Source organism: Eptatretus burgeri, chromosome 4 (genome assembly GCF_056783735.1).
Source record: "Eptatretus burgeri isolate ZD-2024b chromosome 4, Ebu_testis_v1, whole genome shotgun sequence".
Lineage (NCBI taxonomy): Eukaryota > Metazoa > Chordata > Myxini > Myxiniformes > Myxinidae > Eptatretus > Eptatretus burgeri.
In genome coordinates, this window is record NC_140964.1 from 87,567,787 (window position 1) to 87,591,710 (window position 23,924).

General features: G+C 42.6%; 1 protein-coding gene across 1 annotated transcript in view; it reads right to left on the reverse strand.

The window, feature by feature from the left end:
• Nucleotides 1-184: 184 nt before the first annotated feature.
• FBXO42 (F-box protein 42) overlaps nucleotides 185-23,924 on the reverse strand; it is a 70,581-nt gene continuing 46,841 nt past the window's right edge. Inside the window, exons 7-12 of the mRNA XM_085879225.1 lie at nucleotides 21,738-21,848; nucleotides 21,536-21,632; nucleotides 12,456-12,512; nucleotides 11,919-12,035; nucleotides 11,581-11,842; nucleotides 185-3,652 (exon numbers count right to left, since the gene is read on the reverse strand). Coding sequence (XP_085735351.1) covers nucleotides 2,520-3,652; nucleotides 11,581-11,842; nucleotides 11,919-12,035; nucleotides 12,456-12,512; nucleotides 21,536-21,632; nucleotides 21,738-21,848 — 1,777 coding nt within the window. The 3' untranslated portion in view covers nucleotides 185-2,519. The remainder of the gene's footprint in view (nucleotides 3,653-11,580; nucleotides 11,843-11,918; nucleotides 12,036-12,455; nucleotides 12,513-21,535; nucleotides 21,633-21,737; nucleotides 21,849-23,924) is intronic.

Below are 23,924 nucleotides of genomic sequence, written 5' to 3' on the forward strand. Positions count from 1 at the left end.
GGGTGATGCATCAGCAGCACTGCCGAGTCCTCAGCCAATGATGGATGCTCCCTCACAGCCATGCGCTGCATACGAACGAAGATGATTTCTTACTGTGACTTTCCCTTCATGACATGTTCACCCAATTTTTGTGATGTGTTCACACACAAGAATACGACAATGAAAGGTTCCACAACAAGCAATGTTTTCTCAACCAGACTTTATTCCCTTTTCGTAGGAGAGCAAAGTTGTTTCGGACATTCACGTTCCAGAGCATGCCACTTGACCATAAACCAGCAAATCAATGTTTGCACACACGATGATGGGGAAAATATAACGTCATGAAATGCAACATTCAGTGAACCTTTTCCTGATGTGGAACCATCACACGACTGCTGATCCCTTGGGCGAGGCTTTGCATGCTTGGCGATGTTACGTTTTCACTTTCATTCTCGTAGGAAGGATCAACTTTCGAAAGCCGGTTGCGAGAAATACATTTGGCAAGACGCTGCTTTCATCTGGGGACTGCAAATATAGTCATCAAATAGTTTTATACTTGCTTTCATATCATGGAACACACACTTTTCTGCACAAGCAGACAATAAATACCCCCAAGGATGAGATTTTAAACCTCAAGAGATCGAATGAAAAACGGAACATTTACTCTCGATTGATCTTCCTGCTCTTGCGAAATGTTTACAAACGTCACGGTGCACTCCCCAAAACAAGTCATGAATAACACTTTAAAGATCGTCTCAGGTGTCAAACATCTGATCAAACTATTACTTTCCACAATGCAAATCACAACAATTTCTTTCTTGGCGTCATGAGTTCGTCAATCTGAACGTACGCCTTCGCTTTCACACGTCCTTCGGTTACTCAACGTGCTGAATATTTAAGAAATTTCGATGACATTAAACCTTCCCAAATCCCACAACGATTTTGAAATTTTGTTATGCCAATAGCTGTTGTTTTTGATTGACAAAAAAAAAATCTAAATGTAAAGGTTAACCAATGGTTTGCATTTTGTAACTTCAATGGCATGAAAAACAGGGCCATCAAAATGGATCCTTAATAACTGTTGTCCCATTCCATCGAAGTGAGATGGACATTTCGACCCGGAATGTCACATTGTTTCCATCGATGACTGCACACCAAATTCACATCAAGCGATTCCAAAAGCACAAATTGAAGTTTCACAAGCAAACCATCATTAACCGCCTTTAATTTTCAAGTTTTAAAAGTAAAGTGATTGCTTTCACAATTGCAATCCAAATTTGGGATTTGTTTGCCATGATTGGCTCAATTATTCTAAACCTTCCACATTATACATTTGCATCTTAAAAATCGGAACCCCCGGTTCCAAATTAACTGATTGTTAATCGTCTAATTCAATCATTCAGGCCCCTGTGATGTTACGAAACAAACTTTTTTTCTTAAAGGGGAGAACGAGCCATTTTCAGGCAACTGGACTTACAGATCAATAATCTTTATAAAATAGTTTGGTAAACTACAAGTCCAGTGTCATCAACTCAAACCAACCCAACAACAAAGGTGATGATTTAAGGAAACAAAAAAAATAAAAATTTATTGAATTGGATTTTATTTTATTTTACAACAGGTTTAATATTCAAATGCAACTCGATCCATCCTTCCTTAAAACTACCAACTGGAACAAAAATAAAAGTAGGAATACTAACCCATAACATATCCACACGAGCACTGTACTTGGGTTGCTGTGTTCCTTGTGGACCAAGCCAAATAATTCCCATCTCCAATGAATTGCTGCGATTAATATATAACCCTGTGTGGAGACCATGTGCTTTCCCTTGGGCATCAGCTTCCTAAAACTAAATTTGCAGGCAATTACAACTAACCCTCTACATTCAAGTTTTATGCCAGTGCAGAGCACCATATATAATTTGTTTACACAAAAAGCGAAAAGCTAGCACCTTGGGACTTCCGTCTGTACGTGCCATGAACGAATCAACACGAGTCCATGCAGTGACCACAGAGGTCGAATCACGGTTCATCTTCCGAAGACTATGAACGTCGCAGTGATGTACCGGTGGCTTGCCGTTACCAAAGTGTGGCTTTTTATTTTTTTTCGGATTTGTACAATTTCACGATTGCAATGATGCCTTGAGCGGTGCAAGGTTTGTGCACCTTCATCGGAAAGGCATGTGGCAAACGCTTTCTTTCGCAGCAGCGTCTTAGACCGAGGTATGGCAAACGAGCCTCTGCACTGCTCAGAGGTTCTTCAGTCGAATGATCTATCCGGTTCTTTCCAGCTGACCAAATGTAAAACATCAGCTCATGCAACTAAGCAACAAAATGCTTATAATGGTCAAAAAAAGAAATGGCCAAACAAAAATTGTTAAAATTTGTTTTTTAATTTCCAAAATGCTTACATTTCCACCTGAAACCACCACACTTAACTTTTTAAAGATGCTCGAGATCACATCAAGGACGTTCAAAGCTTTATATGGCAATTAAATCTGTCGCGAGGAGTCAGGTTATTATTGGTTCCAAATTTTTCATCACCTCTTTGCCTGCACAAAGTACAGGGCGTTAGACCTGGGGTAATACTTTATGTTTTGCTTGCGATCGACCAACCCTCCAAATATGACGAGTTCTCCTCGTCCATGAACAACGCTGTGCATACTTGTCTCAGGTGGACCTGTGAGGCTACTTCCGCCAAGGGTCTTCCAAGCAACGAGTCCGGAGTGAGCATGCCCAACATCCAGTACGTACATTCGCATGGGTTTGCAGCACGAGCCCTGGTACAGGGGCTTTCCCAGGCTGAGCGAATGAGGATGCCTTGGAGCCAAACGCGGTGGCAATGGCCCAAGGGAACATGTCAAATTTTTACCGGCAGTGCTCAAAGGCCCGACATGCTCACGTCTACTCGCGTTCCCCAAACCCTGTGCCTGACCCACTTGTGCTGAAGGTGGAATCCAACAGGCCATGTTCTCCAAATCGTCATGAACCTGTGCTGCAACACGAGTCCCTAACTTGATTTGTGGTTCTAATTGAGAATCAATAGCACATGCTTCCAGGTTTATCGAACTTGGACTGCCTCCACTGTCTTGGTCCAGACCTTCAGCTCCTGGTTTTTCCAAGCTCGCTGCGAGATCAAGTCCTATCAAGCTATCATGATCAAAAACTTCAGCCACATTTGGACTGTCTTGTTGGATCTCCGACCACGTGTTGTCCGTACTTGGGCCTGAGGGCCTGTCGGAGGCTTTTGGTCGTTGTGATGGAGCATGTGGCATATCTACATCTTTCGAACCTCCTGCCTGGAAAGTCATGCTGCCATTATGACAGGCTCCAAGACCATTTGTCCTCAACGTCAAAGCCTGTTGTCTGCTCCTTCCAGATGCAGCACTATCGTCATCATTACCTACAGATGAGCCAGTAATTGAGATGTCTGACTCGCCGTGCAAAAGGTGTGTGTTACACTCTCTGTGCCATTTCTGCAATGTTACTTGTGCCAAAAGCCTCAAGTCAGACTGTTGGTGTGAGGCACCTTTGTCACCAGCCAGCCCACAGGCAGACTGAGACGTGTTGGATGGACTGGCCATGTCCCAAGGCTGCTCAACAAGATCTGGCAGCTGTTTCAGTGGGATGAATGAATGTTCATGTGAAGTGAAAGTCGACGAACTTTGAGCTGCTGTAAAAGGGGAGAAGACACCTGAATTGGATCGCATGAAATCTCTTATACAAATGTGTTTTCTCATGAATACATCTCATCATATATCAAACTGTGGAATAATTTTTTTTAATGCAATGCACTTGTTAGAGATGAATACAGTACGTTTCTTCACCAGGAATGAACAAGCAACAGTTTCAAATAAAGCTCATGGCCACAGTGATATCTTAGCTCCATAAGCATCATTATCCTACGAAACAGAGCCACGCAAGTTCATGTTCGACTACCAGGTCCACAAGGAAAGCTTTCGTTGTATGATCAAATATAATTTAAGTAGAGCACCCCACGTAGATTTATGTGCGCTATAAAAGGAACTGTGCATGTGTTGCTCCAAGTTATACACATTGGTTGGACAATTCACCTGACTCCCCCCACAATGTCTATGCTACGGCCATTATGTTGGTGCTTAATGCTATGCAACATCAAATCCATCTTTGGAGTTGTCATATTCACAATCACCATGCCCTCCCTACAACTTTTCCCTTCTGTGCAAAGCGACGAAAGCAAAAGGTGAAAAGGATTTTGAGCAGATAGGAGTCACAGGCCTTATGAAGATAGGTCGCAACCAGTTGTTTTTCACCTCCCAAATAACTATGTGGCATTCTCTCAAGCAGGGCTTTTACCGTGGATGTAAAGCAGGCCCCTGCTATTATTGGTTCACGAGTCAGTAAGTGACCACTATATTCGTTATGGGTGTGTCTGTCTGTCTGTCTACCCCGAGCATAGCTCCGTGTGTTTTGATCCTATCTTGATAAAATTAGGGTGCGAGGTTTGTATCATGATCTCGTTGTGTTTTCCGGAGAATGGGCATGCTGCGCCCATTATGGGCGCAGCCACGCCCAAAAAACATGTATTTTTAGGGGGTAGCCAGTTTCAAGTTACATCTTCTCCGAGGGGGTTTGTCAAATCTGGCAGGGGTTTCAGTATTTGGTTAGCCCAATGGCACCTGCATAGCCCAACGGAGCTCGATTTTTCATTTTCGTCCCAAGGTCACAAACTTAAAAAATGTCAAAAAAAATCAATAAAATGGTCATCGAGCTCCTAGGGTTTTCAACTGTTTCGAATGAAAGTTGGTATAAAAGTAGTGCTCGTCGAGTACTACAACTTTCATCATTTACGTTTTTCCCGATTCCCGCCAGTTTGCCTGTGGCGTCCTCTCAAAGGTCAAAAAATAAAAAAGGCAAACCGTGTACATTGCTCGTGAACCATCGCCGTCTCCAGTCTTGTTTCTGACTATTTACTCTTCAACGACTCGACCAGAGAACATAAAAGTCGTGTCATTATAAAGGTATTTGTTGAGGACTTCCTCAAGGTTGAGGAAGTTGTTGAGGTTGAGGACATTATAAAAGGTATAAAGGAATTTGTTGAGGAATCTCGGGACAGTGTGAAGAAAACATCCGTCATCATTTACTTTTAGCAATGTGTATATATGCTCCATGTGTCAGGAAGAAGACAATTGGTTTCGGGTCTCATGTTTCACAAGCAATTACACAGGGTTTCCGCATGTCTCGCGAGATTGTGAATTGGACAGGTGACTGATGGGTCACACATGACATGAAGGAGCTATTTTGATTGTGGTTTCTGTGATGTCAGTAATAGCATGATAAGGGAGGGAAAAACGTTAAATATTCTGCCGTTTTGATGTGGGAATGCACATTTGCTTTTATGTCGAGCAGGGGGAGAATGAGGAGGGGAAGAGAGGGTTGGGATTGGAGAAGTGTGTGACCAAAGATGGGACAGAGTTGGGATGGGGGAGGGTTGAAGGCTTGGAGTGGTAAGGGGATAGATGCCTTAGGGTTAGGAGGCGTAGGGGGAGGACTTAGGGTTTGTAGGGGGGGGAGGGGGGGGAGAGTTGAAGACTTGAAGTCACATTTTACATTGTGCAGTTGTTGTGTGGGTCCCTGCTCGTTCACCATATTTACTTGACAATAAAAGCTGGAATAAGTAAATTGGGCTTCAATGTGAAGAGAGAAGGTTTCAAATGGCTATAACAACATCTACACTCCGGATGGAAGCCTCATTATGTTAAAAAAACGAGCAAATACCACCCATTTCTTCACTGATGGTAATACTGAGATGGGGGAGAAAAAGAGGGGTGGGAGAGGGAGGAGAGTTAGGAGGTGGAAAGGGAGAGGAGGGAGGGTGGGGGAAGGGAAAGCAGTTTCGCAAAGGGAAGGGAAGGGCAATAAAACACACCCAAACAGGAACATTTTCTTTTTAACCACAGGGTTCCATATAAAACGGGGCAGGAGCAATTAAAACCCACGTTGTCGACCTGGCATAGGCCTGCCTGCATGTATGTATGCTCGTACATGTAGCGACCTTTGCACCCCTCCGGTCGGGTCACTGAATCATACATGCTGCATTCTGGGGAAGTTGTATTAAAATAAAAACTAAACCATGAGTCCTCAATAGTCCCCTTAACAGAGGGGGAAGGGTGTGGATGAGGGGGGGAGGGGGAGATGAAGAGAGGGAGAGGGTAGAGGATAGAGGGAGAAGGGAGGGAGGAGGAAGAGAAGAGAGAGGGGGAAGCAAGGAGCGTGATGGAGGGGGTGGCTCCAGGAAAAGGGGGTGGTGGAAGAGCGACGACAACTCACCAAACATCGCTGTACACTCTGGGAGGGTGATGCGAACAAAGAGGAGAGGAGGAAGTGAGGTGGGGAAGGGGGTTTGGGAGGAGGTAAGTGTGAGGGGAGGAGGTGCTGTACTGACGTTTGGCAGTGGGACTTGTGGATGTTTGGCAGTGGGGGGTGGGGGGGAGGAGTTGTACAGGATTGAACAAAATGGGGTACATTAAAACAGCACGTCAATGTAGCACACGGAGACCACCGGGAGATGTCCATGGGGGTGGAGAGGGGAGGAGTTTGGGAAGAGAGTGGCGAGGGGGAGGTGAAGGGAATGCAGCATGAGGGGGGAGGGCAAGGTCACCAGAATGTGTGTGTGTGTTTTATAAAACAAGCACATAACAGCTTTATAAAAAGGCAAATAAATATACACAATTGATTATATACTTTGCAGTCGCAGCAATAATTATAAGAAATATATTCCTTTAAAGTTGATTAGAATTCATTACAGGAATTTACGACAGATATCGATTAAAAATACTCAAACAAGGTTTTAATTATTTGATGTATTGAATGGACAATGTATTATTATAATAATGGCTTTTATTGTAATGTGTTCATTGATTTATGACTGTGAAATTGTGAGTCTTGCAGATAACGGTGGTTGTGTACGGCAAGGGTGGAATCCAGTGCCAAGCCTCATGCATTACATCTGGATCGTCCAAACCACACGTCTCAACCTTTTACCACTTGAGATTCGTCTGGAATTATAAACGCTTTACAATATGAATACAAGTAAGTCTCTATAATGATGTGAGTCTCATTCAATCCCATTTCTCATCGCGATTAGATTCAGAAAACGCTGATAATACGCCTTTTAAAGCATTACAAAGCCCATGTGTGGCAAGTAAAGCATGTCGCTCTACTTGCCACACAGGTGAGAAAAGGAGATGAAAAAGCAACTGATATTTCGATAATTTATTCAAACGATTTTTAAAGAGAGAAAGTTAATTTTTATTCTTTAAAAATTTTTTGGTTTTTAGCAATGACGCAAAGATTGGTATTTCCATCAGTGAAGTGATGGGTCTTACTTCTGGTGGCTTTGAAACAAACAATCAAGCAGCTTGGTGAGCATTTGCCAAGTGGCTAAAGTACTCAAGCAAGCACTCCAACTGAACGCCTGGCTTGGCAAGCGATTATCGACTGCCGGTCATATAAACTCATGCACCCAAAAACGCTCAAGCAATGTCCAAATTGGACAAATTAACACTTTTTTTTAAGCATCGAAAATGCTACTGAATTCACTTCTGGAGTTTAAAGTTTGCAATTCGGCTTACTTGAAGAGATTCTTGAGGTGATGGCATGTGCAGAAATGAAATAAAGCCACAAAGATAGCTTTATGAATGCTGTCGTCTCCAGACGTTTATAAGTATTGCAATGCATCCAGCGATTCATACGTATGATGAACAGGCATTCGATAATGAGTGAAGAAAGTATTTAAAAATAAATAAATAAAGAAACATTTAAAAAAAAAAAAACTTTAAAGTTCAGAAATTGTTGCAGCCTGTTCCAAATCAAGGAATGGTTGAGCAGGTAAAAAAAAAACAAAAAAAAAAAAACATGGCGACTTCAGACCCCAGTGAGATAACCCAGGATAAGCCTTAAGATCCATAGAGTCGGAGCTGGCCAAGCATGCACCTGATGAAGGATATAATTAAATAAGGCTGGTAATCATAATATCATGATATCCATAATATAATGGGTGTAAGCCTGGAACTTCTAACACTTTTCTCCGAAAATATTCTGTTCATACTTCCGAAATCTTCATATTATGTGTTCCATGTATTTACGCAGGTGATAGCGGATTCAAAAAAAATCGAATACAGAGAGAATTTTCAAAGAGGGAATCTATGACGTCACAATCCGCAGCAAACTGACAGCCGGGTCCCAGACGACGTGCTTTACTTAACCAAGTCCATGAGTTCAGGACGTTTGTTCAACTCAGCATTTACGACTTTTATAGCCTGTTGGCGGCGTAGTGGTTAGGGTAGCGGCTTGGGATCCAAAAGGTCCAGAATTCAAGCCCCGTTGGCCGCTTTAATTAATACACACCAGGAGGTTGACTCAGCCTGTCATCCTTCCGAGGTCGGCGAAGTGAGTACCAGTGTACTGGGCCCGGTGTATGCCCCGGTTGGAATAGGTGTACCATATCCCTGTGTTGTAAGAGGTGACCAGGGTTGTGTCAGGAAGGGTATCCAGCGTAAAACCTGTGCCAAATCATTATGCGGATCATAACGGATGATCCGCTGTGGCGACCCCTTACGGGAGCAGCCGAAAGAAGAAGATCCTGCCATGTTGTTAATCTGTTTATTGAGGCAATATAGAAACGATGAATATGTCAAATCGTACATGTTACTCATCCAGCACGATGTTTCAAGGCCAACAATCTAAAGCGAGCGGTCTCAAGCGCGACCATGGACACCCAGACACGCCACCAATATGAACTGAGCTGTTGAATGCGACGCAAAACATCCAAAGAAACTACTGCAACCGAGTATTGTGATCCATCCTGTCCCCCATACCTGTCATCGACAGGTATCTGCGAGTTATCTTCAAAAGGAGTGTTTTAATTAACCCAAACACAATTTCACTCATGCCCTTCCTTGGAGTTCCCTTTGTATGAAAGCAAAGTATCAGACTGCAAGAGTTCATGGTTTTGAAGTTATGGAAAAACACACACACATACACACACTCTAAATAAATGGTCTGAAGATTGACTTCTTGCAGGCCAGCGGCCTGCCAGAAGTGCCGAAGGCACCAATGGGGGAGAGGCTCCGTGGGGGTCTGGGGAGGGTCCCCCAAGAAAATTTTTAATTACCCACTGCAAGTGCAAGTGATCTTTCCCAGGAAAGATCATGGCAGATAGTGAGACCCAGAAGCCAATCACATAAGCAGGATTTAGTCCATATGGTGTCACCTTCTTCAGAGGGGCACCGAATGACCCAGCAATTGAATAATTTGTTTTCCGTGATTCTAATTGCCCTATGTGGTTTTTGGAAGACGAATGACTGTCGCATGCTTTGAAACCTCAGCCACCATAGTTGATCGTATCATTGCACCACGTGCACAACGATTTTCCAGGCTTGTCTAATTTTCTGATAAAGTCGCCGTAAAGTGCGTTAACAGACTTCTTGTTCACAAGAGTAACAACTTCTTTCTCCATCCATTCCCAATTAAACTTATTCTTGATTCCCTTATCAATTTCCTTGACTCATGCAGCACCTTTCCTCTCGACGATCACCATTTTGATATCTGATAGTTTAAGTAAGGCAACGTTTGATTGGCTCGGTGGGACATTGGCTGGTCCAATGAAAGATGGTGCTTCTTCACGTGGGGGTTATTCGAAAATGCAGTTATAAACGGAAACGAAATAAGATTTAAGATTGGAGATGGAAATTCAACTGTGGGGAGGGGGGGAAATAAATAAATAAAACAAATATATGATTTTCGTGAAAAATCACATCCCCGTATAGATATAAATACCAGTCCAAGGAGGCAAATAATTGCTTAAACTATTAAAATTAAACATTGTGATAGACTATTAAAAATTCTCTTCGGAATGCAAGACCCAAGAGTCAGCACGAGTTTGGTTCATTTCATTTCAGAAGCTAGTAGGAATAAATAACAATAGCAGCACAGCTTTTACAAATACTGTTGGACCCCACTATTCACGGGGGAAACGTTCCTGAAGAATGCCACGAATCTTGGGGTCCACAAATGTGGGGGCATTCTTAAAAATAAAATAAATAAAAAATTGTTTATATGGTCTAAGGCTTGTGGAAGAGCGATTACACAGAACAAATCAGGGCACAATATAACAAAGTGAACAGAAAGAGAAAGGGGGAAACAACAGCAGGGCAAAGGGAGAAAGCAGTTGGAGATGGACGAACAAGGAATGCAGGTAACGATGAAGGGTAAGGGAAAACACAAAGGGTGGACAATTTCGATACATAAGCAAATTCGTGTTTGACGAGTTTGTGATTTTGTCAAAGTCTGAGGAGAGGGAAGAGGCTGCAACCTGCCTTTCAAAAGGACGAGATGTCATGGTAGGGAGTGGAATCATCAGGAAAGAGATAAAGAGGATTTTCCAGAGTCGGTGACATTATTGATGAAGATTAGGAATAAGATGGGGCCGAGAACACTGCTCTAAGGTATTCCAGCCTTGACAGGGAGAGTAGATGAAAAGGTTCAGTTGAGAGCCACACATTGACTATGAGAAGGGAGGAAGTAAGTAATCCAAGAGTAGAGTTGGCCTTGGATTCCATAGGCAGAGGTTGGAGAGCAAGGAAGGATGCCAGACCAACGAAAGCTATGTCCAGAGAGACAGCCCTGATCTCATGATTGATATTGAGGGCCTCCACGATTGTTGGGAGAGTTGAAGCAGCATGTCCAAGGCAGCGCGTGACCAGGTCTGAATCCAAATTGATGATCTAAGATGAGGCTGTTTGAGAAAAGGAATGATTTTATGTCAACTGCGGCGATGGATTCCATGACTTTGCTGATTATTGGAATTGCAGGAAGCTAATTGGGCTGTAGTTGAGGGGATCCGTTTTTGCACCTTTTTTATGTAATGCTGTGATGTTAGTCGATTTCCAATTTCCCAGGTGTATGTATGTATATATACATGTACATATACATACATATATGTATGAATATGTACATGTACATATTTATATATACATGTACATGTTCATACATATATACATATAAATACAAATAATTTTTTGTTATTTATTTTAACACGAATACACGGGGTCCGTGAATAGCGGGGTCCATCAGGACTGATAACTTTGAAGTGAACTTGCAGAAAACATTCATGGCTGCACGTTTTATTAAGTGGAAAAGGTTCTGCATTTTATTAGCGCTTCTCCCATGTAGCTCCCCCGCTCCTCCCCATTAGCAGGATTTAGTCCATATGGTGTCACCAGGATATGTGTGCTCTTTCAGTAACTCTCTCCTGGTTAATCTCCCAAAATCCAGCCATACGCTACTCTCTCCACTCCTGGGCCGAGATTGTGGATTTGCCTTTCTGAGCCTGCTCAAATCGCACTCTTCCCTTCAGGACTTCAAGCAGTCAGTGTATTCCAACATACCAGTGATATTTTTGACCCCATTAAAATGACCTCACCTCACCCTCTTACTCACCATTGATGTTACCATCTCTCTTATTTCTGTTCGTTCGTACCTCCTAAATCCTGTTCATCGAAGATCCATCCCAACCCAAACATCAAAGCAAAAGGAAAATCAAGCTGATCAAATCCTCACCTGAAGCGGATGCTTCCACCTGTTGCCCCAAGGACACCACCCTGTGAGTCCTCGGCCGCAAAGTACCCCAGCGCCCATTTACACACTGTGGTTCCTCATGGTCCTGGTCTTTGCATAGCGGCAGCAATTTGTTTTCAGTCCTTGCAGACCCAGGCACTGGAGGTGGGCTTTTGCCGATAGGCGAAGGTCGAGAGTGCAAGCTGGGGCTAAGGGGTGCAGTTCCGCTGGGAGCTTGGCTGAATACCACCACGCAGTCTCCAACCTACAGTGCACAAAGCCAACCTAATAATCATGCTGATAAGGGAAGGATCACAACATTGCAAAATCAAGCTTTATACCTTGCAGGCTGGGTGGCACCACAGTTCTGGGGCACCATGCTCCTCATTTTTGACCTTCACTTGCTCCCATGCCCAGGGTACCAAATCCAGGTGAAGCAGCCAAGTGTCCTTGAAAACCTTTGTGTGAAAAATTGAAATGAGGATTTACATTCCATTTTGTCCGCTTTTACATCTGTCTGCTCTCAGTAAAACTTGTCCAAATGTACATTAGTAAAGGTTTATGAATTAATCAACCACATTAAGTTAATCCACAAACCGACAACTAACTGAGCCTTTTAACCATTTCATGCCCAGCTACAAATTTACTTGGCATTAGAAAAAAATTAATAAATCAACCACAAACACTGTGGCTGCCATTTTCCAAGCTAGGAAAAAAACAATCTCATATTTTATGCCCACATTATATGTTTTCAGTGCTTTAACCTTCAGACATGATTTACCATATTACTGTGAAAGGGTTGAGAGTTGAAAGCATGAAAGGTAAGAAATCTTGGCAAGTTCACACGTCAAACTTTAATATATAATTGTAGCACTTACCGCATTTGGCCCACCACATCCACCAATTATCAACAACGTGGTATCATCCAGTACTATCTGCAGGAAAAGAAGTGGTTAACTGCAGCGCAGCATTAAATGATACTGAACACGAGTGAGTAATAGGAAATGAATAGCAAACAAATATCACCAAGAAGCAATCAAGCATAAATTGTCATAATCATTATGGTGTAGCTTACATTGGGAGAGAAAGACATGCAAGTTATATAATGTACTGTACTAACAAAATTATTAGTTTGGGGGATAATGCAAATCAAATGTTTGATGAAATGAGAACAATTTGCACAAATGCATTTCATCAAAACATGACCCATTCAGTTATTCTCATTCAATGTTGAAATTCATTGCCAAATGGGCCCCAAATTTGTGGAGCCAACAATTTCCAATTTCAAAAAAACACAAATTCTGTTTTGCACCATCAATGGGGGAAAAAAAAGCATCGATTTGTGCACTTTCATGGGAAATATAAACAATTTTCATCAAGAGTCCACACAAAAACACCTCCACCGATGTCCTTGGATGGGGTATTTTGCCATCGAGGTGACAAACGTGGGGAATAACGAAATGAAGCGAGATGGTATTCATAGAATACATACCCCGCACAGTCTTGAGAAGGACTCGGGGTGAGCCAACTCGTTTTTTAAGGTTTATTTATTTATTTACTTTGATCCAACATGACTGCGAGACCACATGACCGATGACGTTATCTTCATCAAACCATATTTCCCATGGGTAGTTGATCAGTAAGAGATGCATCGATCGGTTAAGCGGTTTCTCCTATGAAGTTTTTCAAAGATTTTTCCCTTACATCCGATATGGCTGCCAGACAACACGACGCATGATGGTCATTTTAATGAAAATCCTGTTGAAATTCCACGTCAATCGGATGAAAATTAAGGATTTCAGAAAATTGACCGATGTTGACCATTGATTTATGCTGATCTCAAAAGAGTGACCGCGACATCACATGGTCATATAACATGTGGTAAAAGTTTCAATTTCCTCCACCGAATCGTTTTCAATGCAAGCTCTTAACAAAATGCAGACACATACGATGTAGGACATGCGCACGTACACTACCAATTGCTTAACCCTGCTTTACGCTTCGCAAACTTAGAGGTCAAATTAATTAAGACATGTAGGGGTCAAAGTACACCATGCCAAATAAATAAATAAATAAAAAACAACCCCCAGCGAGCAACATTCCCGGGGTGCCTTCCATACCCTGCAATGTCGCCATGCAGCATGTTGAGACGGAATTTGGAGGGAGCGATGTACAATAATTAATTGTGAAATTAAAATAAACAAACAAGTGGTGCCAGGCACAACAAATCACACCCATTTAAGGCATAAAGTTATTTTGGGGATCAAATTAAAATTTGATACATCCTTAACCTGAATGTTGATTATAAGGAATAGAATAAGGAATGTTTTTGTCTTAGTTTGAAGTCAATTAAACCATTTTTGACGAAGTTATGAGCGAAAAAGATTTTGACCTTTTCGTGACCTGACCTTGACCTTTGACCTAATTGAACCCAAAAGTTAATGGGGTCATCCGAGGTTCATTACCCACCTGTGGATACAATTTGACAGTGTTTGAGCCAGCCGTTTTCCCGTAAAGTTGTATTTTCGTAACCATGTTTTAGTTTTTATGGAAAATTTGTAATTTTGACCGATGGCCATGACCCCCAAAACTTCGAACCCTACCGATCTTCACAAATATACATTTTTCGCACCAGGAATGGGTAGGACGATGTGACAAATAGAATAAGGTTCACTATAAGCTTAGTTTGAAGTAAATCAGATCATTTTTGACGAAGTTATGAGCGAAAAATGATTTTGATCTTTTCGTGACCTTGACCTTTGATCCAATTGGACCCAAAAGTTAATGGGGTCGTCCAAGGTTCATTGCCCACCTGTGGATTAAATTTGATAGTGTTCGCTAAGCCGTTTTGCCGTAAAGTTGCTAAAAGACAGACAGACAAACAAACAGACAAACAAACCAGACGATTACAATATCCCGCTCCCTCCCTCCAGGGGGTGGGATAATAATAATAATAGTAAAATAATTAATTTCTCAATCAATTGGCTAATAGCATACCGAAACCACCTAATGGCATACCTAATAGACATGTTTCATCCCAATCTGTAACTTGTTGAAAATGAATGAATCGAAAAATTAAATAATTAATTGATTAACCAATAAATCAAAAACACCTTTTTAGCCAAATCACTTGGTCACTGTCATGTCCAAATATCAGCTTCCCAGCTCGAAAGGTTCGACATTGAACTCAAAAATAATTGGTGGCTGAATTCATTGATCTGAAATATAAATCCTCTTCAAATTTCAACAGAATCAGATGAAAATTGACAATTTTAGAAATCTGGCCTATGTTGACCTTACCCCATGTCAATATTAACCTTTAAAATAATTGGTTGGTTGAATTCAGTGACCTGAAGTATAAATCCTCTTCAGATTTCAAGTCAATCGGATGAAAATTGAGGATTTTAGAAATCCCACCCAAGTTGCTGACCTTTTGATCTCAAAACAATAGGCTTCTTCCTTATTACAAACTCTACCAGGTGGTGAAGTTTTGTGAAGATCGGTTTAAAATTGTGGCCTGTAGGTGATAAACAGACAGACTAACAAAATCGACTAACCAACGTAGTTGAAAAGTCTTCGATTTTGCAAGTAACAAGCAGAGTAAAAACTGAGTACTCCCTTCCTTCGATGCCCAGCGATTACATCATGCATCGCCTGAATATGGAATTGGGAAGGAGCGGTGTACAATTATCAATGGGCTGGCAAGTGGGGAAAAATTTGGATCCGTGGGATGTGGCACTTTAAGGCATACCAACGTTGATTATGATGCCCCTGAGCACTCATTTACAAATAAAGTATGCAGATGTGGCAGTATGTGCAGACATGAACACAAGGTTGGTTTTTAAAAATGTTTTCAAATCATGTTTGGCAATCTCATTTGTATTTGGACGATTTTTCACGATAAAAAAAAAATTTTAAAATTAAATTTCTCCAAAGTTGCACACATGTGCATGTGATGACGTATTTCCAGAGAAGATTTTCACTGAACTTTCAACAAAGTGGAGTGACTTTCAAACCAAATTTCACTTTGACTGGGCTCTCGAGAGATTGTTAGAATTTTATTCAGCAGTAGCAGGGGCCACCCGGTGCTGCCAGGCGAGTGGGGATACCTGGCGGGCTGGTTGAGCTTTTCTCGGCAGTGGTTTCGGGACGTGTTGGACATTGAAACGCTATGGAGTTATTGGCTTCATGGTGGTTACCTTTTACCTGCGGGTCAGCAATAGCGCTGCCCGACAACACATCCCAACATACACTTTATGGCGGCCTTTGGTTTCCTCAAAACGGACGTTAAGGCCGACCTGCAGTAGCTTACAAACCTTGCCCAGGTAATGTGCACGTGCATACGCACATAGTTCAGTTAAATTTGTATTAAAAGTCCTTTTCGCCTCAACTATACATTTTCACACTCACTTAGCCGATGATGCTTTAGACTCGGCACGCGAAGCGAAAAGCAGGGTAAAGTAATTGGTTCACTTCTGTCTGGCAGTCAATATGTCTGTCTGTGTGTCTACAAATTTCAGTTTATGATCAATGAACAATACAATATCAAATGAAAGTTATTTTCGAATACGAATTGGAAAACAAGCTTGGAGTTTTGCAGTACTTTGCCTCTGAATTCGCCCTGATTGCACATGTGCAGAGGAGCGAAACAATAATTTTTTTTTTCTTACTCTTCCTGCCTGTCCAAAAACAAACAAACAAACAAACAAAAAAACATTCCAAATAGGAAACCGAGCTCTTTTTAAGGACGTCGTAAAGGACAGACAACATGCACAAAGAACTAATGTAAAGTGTTGATTAAGGTGGTGAATTTACAAACTGCATTGGCACTGCATCTACAGCAAACTTCAGGAATTTTTTTTTTTCATCTGACCTTTAAAAAAAATCATTATTTTATTTCGAATTAATTATAAACATCAACACTGCATGGGGTAAGGTGTTCTATGAGGTCTCCAGTTATTATTGTTAATATTATTTTTGCCACTATCATTACTCCGTAAGGTATGTGAACCGACGACTCTTTGCCTACACACAACCCATGAGTAAATATACATATATACGTCTAATTTTCTCCCGACTTCCCTCAGGTAAGTATTAAACAATGCTATTGACCATTAGGAATGGGGTTAAATGTCACATAAAGGTCACAATTGGGCTGTAAGGACGTTGGAGGCAATATTGCACGTCACACTTTTTTTTCTTTTTTGGATACCCTGTCGAGGCTCGTATGAGAGCTAACACACAACGCACATCAAGGGGGGCATGAGACAAGAGGGGAGGGAGTGGGAAGGACAAAACAGTGGGGAATAGAGACATTAGCTCTGTGGAAGGGAGAGGGATGGGATGGGGAACATGGGGAATAGAAGATGGACATTGCAGGGACTTTCAGGAAGGAAAGCAGGGAATTTGAAGGAGGTGGGCTTGGGTGGATTATCAGGGGTAGAAAATATCGAGGATTTGGATGGGGGAGTGATAAGAGGTGGTGGTGAACAGCTGTTTTGAAGGCCTGGAGGAAAGAATGGGAATGAATAGAGTGAGGGAGTTTATTCCAAAGGTAGGAAAAAAAGAGGAATGAAAGAGTGAAGGTGAGCAGTGATTCGTGATATTGGTAGTTTTACCAGAAGGGGGTTGTTGGCGAACCTTGAGCACCCTGTGGAAATGTGGTGGGGACAAATCGCAAAGAGAGCAGGGGGGCGTGGCTGGAGAGGAGACGGTAGACGAAAGAAAGACCACCGACCATCCTGCGGTGATTGAGTGAGAGGCCCAAAGACTCAGCCTCATTGCGGGAGATGCCAATGATCCGAAATGCCTTGGTTTCTACAGCGTGAAGCCGAGAAAGGTGGGAGGCAGGAGCACCAGCCCAGAGGGGAGAGCAGTACTCCATCAGGCTATGGACAAAAGCTTTGTAAGTGGTCAGGAGCTCAAGTGGGCCGAGGAAGGACTTTGCACGCCGGAGGATTCCAAGTCGGCGACTGGCTTTGGAGGTGAGGTTTGAAATGTGGCTTTCCCAGGAAAGGTCATGGCAGATAGTGAGACCCAGAAGCTTGAAAGAAAGGACTTCTTCCAGAGGATTGTTGAGAAAGTGGGGGAGGGGGGGTTCTAAACGGTCCTTTCGAAGAGACATAGTGAGATTTGTTCGGATTGAAAGACATGTTCCACATGTTGGACCAGTTTGTGATTTTATTTAGATCTGCAGTGAGCGAAGAAGCTGCTGCTTGCCAGTCTGAGGGATGACCGATGGTATGTCAGAGGGTGGAGTCATCAGCAAAGAGATATAGAGGATTTTCCAGAGAGTCGGAGAGATCATTGATGAAAACCAGAAAAAGAACAGGGCCCAGAACGCTATCTTGAGGAACTCCAGCCTGGATAGGAAGGGGGGATGAAAGAACTCCATTTAGGGCCACACGGTGACTGCGACAGGAGAAGAGGTCTGCTAGCCATGAGTGGAGATGGCCTTGGATACCATAGGAAGAGAGTTTGGTTGAGCAGGGCAGTGTGCCAGACTGTCAAAAGCACGTGATATGTCCAGGGATATGGCTCGGATTTCCTGTCTGGCATTGAGGACCTCCATCCATTGTTGGGAGAGCAGAAATAAAACAGCATATCCAGGGTAGAGTGACCTGGTCTGAAACCAAATTGATGATCAGAAATCAAGCCATTGGAGAAGAGGAAGGATTTGATGTCTGAAGCGATGATGGATTCCATAACCTTGCCGATGACTGGGAGAAGGCTGGTTGGTCTGTAGTTGCAGGGATCTGTTTTTGCACCTTTTTGTGCAGGGCAGTGATGTTTGCTGATTTCCAAGCAGATGGCAGATGACCTTGACCAAATGAGGGTGAATAGAACAGAGAGAGGATGAATAGAACAGAGGGAGGGTGAGCAAGAGCAGAAGAGCAGGCTTTGATGACACGTGGGCTGATACCGTCTGAACCGGTTGCAGAATCTGAGTCGAGGTTTGACATCAAGCTCTCCACATTGTCAGGAGAAAAGGGCACAGAGTCCAGGGACAGTTGGGTGTGACTGGGTAAGGTGGGTAGAGAAAATGATGGGTTTTGGACACAAGATTTCGCTGCAAACACCGAGTTTAGGCATTCAGCTTTTTCACGTGCGGTATCAGCAGTGCGGCCATTTGAGGTAAGGGAGGGGATGGAGGGAGAACATACACCAGAAACAGATTTATTAGGCGCCACCAGGATTTTGAGGAGGGAGAGAGGTTTGAGAGTTCAGACTTGAGATGAGAAAGATGTTGTTTTCTGGCTCTCCTGAGGGTAGATACACATTTGTTCCGAGCTTTATGGAAGGAACTGAGATTGCCCTCAGTTGGGTTTGCTTTCCACGAGGCAAACGCAAGTTGTTTCAGGACAACTGCCTCACCACAAGCTTCAGTAAACCAAGGGCGAGAGGAAGGGTAGGACAACTGAAGACGAGAGGGGATAAATCTGTGCATGAGGGAGAGCAAGTTTCTTTGAAAGAATTCCCAGGATGAGTTGATGTTTGAGAAAGTCGCGAAAGGAGACCAGTCTATAAGTTTTAGGGCTGCTTGGAAACCCTACCAGTCGGCTTGAGTGAAATGCCAGACTTGACGGAGGTGAGGTGGTTCTCTGATAATAGCCAGAGATGTCCACTTTGACAAGGACGTGGTCAGAAGATGCCATGGCCTTAATAAATCACACATGAGACCCCAATATGTAAGTTATAAACATTCCATATTCAGTCCACATGACCTGATGGCTGGAAAAATCACAGGCAACGGGATACATCATTAATGCGTAAAGACTCATGTAAGCAGTTTTATTAGCTACAAGCCATTGTCGTCTATCTCGAGACCAAGCAAGTCGAGACGGATCACATCTGTTCGTCTTTATGGTATGCGATAAGCATGGAATGCCTCAAGGACATCGTGCGTCATCCAAATTTTTCAGTTTAACTTTCAACAACAGTCGCGACCGATTAAAAACGTTATCATACGATGACTGCATTAGTTTGCGGTTATCACAATTTTTTCTTTCCGATAGGTGTGCCCCACAAAACGCAGTGTTAAGCTATTTTACACCTTAACATAAATTTGTCTAAGGCAGAAAAGTTTATTGGGGAGGGGGGTGGGGTGAAGTCGCTACAGCCTCCGTCATGTGACCCTCAGTCTCCCTGGCAAGTTTGGTCAGATTCGATGAGTAACAACCAAATGTATCATGGTCACAGACACAGACAGACCAAATTGCATATTTTAGTATGATGATTGTTGTGAAGAGGATATTTGGTAAATTAGTTCATGGTAATGAGAAAATCTGAAGTAGTAATTTTTCATTACAGCACATACAACTCAAAATAAAGTATTTTGATCGTGATTAGTCCTCACTTCAAATGACTTTTACATGCGTTAAATTTCCTCAACGAGTGGAAACAACAGGTGGGCTATAACAGTATCTGTTCCCATGATCTTTCCCTTCAGGTTGCAGTTGCACAAGGTAGTCTTAAGACCTACATTATTCAATATATATATATATATATATATATATATATATATATATATATATATATATATATATATATATATATATATATATATATATATATATATATATATATATATATATATATATATATCAAATCAATGATCTCACTGATTCTCTTGAAAACCAATTTTACCATTTTGCAAATGACTCCATCCTGCACATCACAACATCTAATTTGTGAAAGGCTGAATGCTACCAAATCCCTTTTGTCATATCTGGATAAGAGAAGCCATTGGTCAGCTATTTGGAACATGACATCCAACACTGGTGAATCGCACGCTCTCACAATGTCTCTCCACAAGGATTGGCAACCAAACTATCCAATCCACTTCTCTAGCCAGGTGCTGGAAGAGGAGCATCCCCTAAAATTTCATGGCCTTACTATCTGCCATAATCTTTCATGGAAGGATCATAGTGCCAAAGTCATTTGACACCTGGGTATTCTATGTAGAACTGAGAAATTATTGAGCCACACCGAGCTCATAACAGTGTGCAAGGGTTTCATAATAAGCTCCATGGATGTGTAGCTCCCCATTCTGAGCTGGAGTTTCCGCTTCCTACATTGTTCCACTTGAGACGGTCGAAAACAAGGCCTTCTGCAGCATTAGAATCTCAAAAAAGGAGGCCGATTCCCAGGGACTGTCACTCTCCCACTTTTATACAAGCTTACATCTGGCGTTGCTCCGCGTGTCCTCTCCAACCCACACATGCTTCTCGAGAAACCCTCACCTGCTCACCCTCCCAAAGTCAAGACTGGTTGTCTACCTGCATTCATTTGCCCCTTATTCTCCCAATAATGAAATTGTCTTTTTCTTATCTTTCTCACTTCAGCATTTCAAATGCACCATCACGACACTACCTCATGTGCTCACCCATGCATATCCATGATCTACACATGCCGATTCATTCCCATTCTGTTCCTCTCTGGAACATTGTTGCTCATTTTGGTGTTATTGCTTCTTTTTTTTCCTGCTTGTATGTCCACCCCTCACAATCCCACACACGTTGTTAGTTTGTAAGCCTGCTGCCCTTCATCTATCAGCTCCTCCATGAGCAAAGACCGTTGTACAAAATATACAGGAAGGACAAGGCCTTTTCGGTTCAAAAGCTAATTGATTGGGCATATGAACCTATGATATGTGCATTGCAAAGCAAGCACCTTCTCCATGGTAAAATAAAAAGAAAATAAATAAATAAACCCTGCTTTTGATAAAATATCAAAATGCGACATTTTAAACTGAAAATGGCCAGCTTGTGTGAAAGCAAAAAATAGCCAATTTCAGCAATACATGTCATATTCCAGTATAACCTACCCAAGATTAATACAAAAGAGGTATCCACACTGGTTAGATACCTCTCTACTCTGTCAGTTATCACAATATAGTGTTGCAGTAAGGGTTGAGGTGAAGAAAGCACAATTTTTTTTTGAAACCAGCAATAACTACCTGAGACTGTCCGACTCGGGATTGAGGCTTGGTACCCTGGGTGAGAACCTTGCTCCAAGTCCATTGGTCGAGCTCCAGCACCCATACGTCATTATTCCTATGAGAATGCACGTGAGCGTCACCATCAAAAATATAAATCAAAGTTCAATAAACAGACACCGACAGCTAAACCAAAGCAATGAAGAAAAGCAAGAAATCTCACATTTGCTGCCAGCCGAGGTAGCCTCCAAAAACGATCATCTTTGTACCCACGACAGTGGCAGAGTGCCCAGCAATGGGTAGTGGTCCTTGGGGTGTGACAATGCAATTCCACCTGCCAGTAACAAAATACTTTCAAATACAACAAATTGCACACTGGAATATCTACTCTGAACCACCACCTCCACTCATTGTTATGCTGGCATAACCTCAGAGTACCAAGACGAAGCACATGCAACCTAAAACATTGTTTTGGGATTGTTGCAGGTTCCAACACTAAAATATCTGTGTTGTTACTCCTTCATTGGGATGAAATTATTATGATATGCAGTGAGATGGCACAGATTGAAACATATGGGGCAGTAACCCTGGGCGCTCACCTGGTAGTGGTTGGATAAGATAATCAGGCAACCACTGGTAGTCATGGATGACCCACAAAATATATAACGGAGAAAAAAGTAAATACCGATGGATTTTTTTTTTTAATGCCGTGAACAAACTTTGGTAAATCATGGGTGATAAAGGTTGTGGTCAAGTTTCACCAAAATTGCGTGTCTGGCTTCAAAGAAAAAAGCAAACAGATATTTTGGGGAACAACCCCCACGTAGAAACTCTTAGAACCCAATTTTTTTTTTTAATGTCGTGAACAAACTTTAGTACATCATGGGTAATGAAGGCGGTGGTCAAGTTTCATCGGAATTGTGCATGTAGGTTTGGAGAAAAAAAGCAAATACCTATTTGGGGGGGGCACCCCCCCTCCTTATACCCTCTTAGAACCCGATTTTTATAATGTCATGAACAAAGTTTGGTACACCATGGGTGATGAAGGTTGTAGTCAAGTTTCATAGAAATGGTGTGTCATTTCTGAGATGAAAGCAAATATCTCTGGGGGGGGGGCAAACCCCCCCATAAACTCCCTCCATAGACCCCCCTCCCCCAGACCCCAATTTTGTTTAATGATGTGAACAAACATTTTACGTCATGGGTGAAGCAAGTTGTGGCCAAGTTTCATCAGAATTGCATGTGTAGTTCCTGAAAAGAAAGCAAATACCTATTTGGGGGGGCAACCTCCATAGACCCCATGAGTGACCGATTTTTTTATGTCATTAACAAACTTTGGTACATACACGGTGATCAATGAACATTGTGGAAATCGTATGTGTAGTTTCAGAGAAGAAGGTGAAAGTATTTGTGGACCGACACACCATCCCATAAGCTCCCCGGAACGACATTCCAAGTGAGCTAAAAAATTGAAGGCTCGGTACAAACATGATGAAGCTCCAACGCAGGGGATGGCAGGTTGATTAGATGCATAGAATCAGTGTGTGTGTGTGTGTGTGTGTGTGTGTGTGTGTGTGTGTGTGTGTGTGTGTGTGTGTGTGTGTGTGTGTGTGTGTGTGTGTGTGTGTGTGTGTGTGTGTGTGTGTGTGTGTGTGTGTGTGTGTGTGTGTGTGTGTGTGTGTGTGTGTGTGTGTGTGTGTGTGTGTGTGTGTGTGTGTGTTAACAGAAAAATGAGTTTTGTGACGTTAGGACAGAGTAAGGATGCCCCCCCTTGGTACCATTTTTGAATGTCTGCAGCCAATGGAGTAACAGAGTGGGGTAATTGGATTTTGCATTGAGCCATTGTGTCCAAATTTTTTAGTGGAGGGATAAGGAAACCCCCCCCCCCCCATTGGACTACTCCCCGAGCGAGCCTTGTGGTGCTGCCAAGCAACCTCATATTGTTCATCACTGTGTGCGCATTGATTTTCCTCCCAGGAGACAGGATAGTTAGGGATATATTAGTTAGCATTACGTACAGGGACAGAGAAGCCAGGTCAGAGCTAGTTTAGAGGGATTAAAGGGGTCGTGTTGGTGGAGACGGATTAGTGGGGCAGAGGTTAGGTTAGGGCCGAAGCCGGCAACATGATCTACTGCCACCGCAAGTCCCTGCCCTCACGACGAGCAAGTGTTCATTGATGAGCCAACCAGCAACACCTGCAAGGCTGGTTTGCCTTTGCCATGTCTTGCTACGCTTTGCCTGTTGCGCCAGCTGTTTGTATGCCGCCCTTGTCATTCCCCACCCCCTGCTTCCAAGGACTGCTCATCATGCTATGGGGAGGAACCCTGCATGATTTCATCATTTGTGTTGACCAGAAGCCAATTATGGCCATGCCAACCTGCTGAGGGACACTCGTGAAGACTAGCGGTG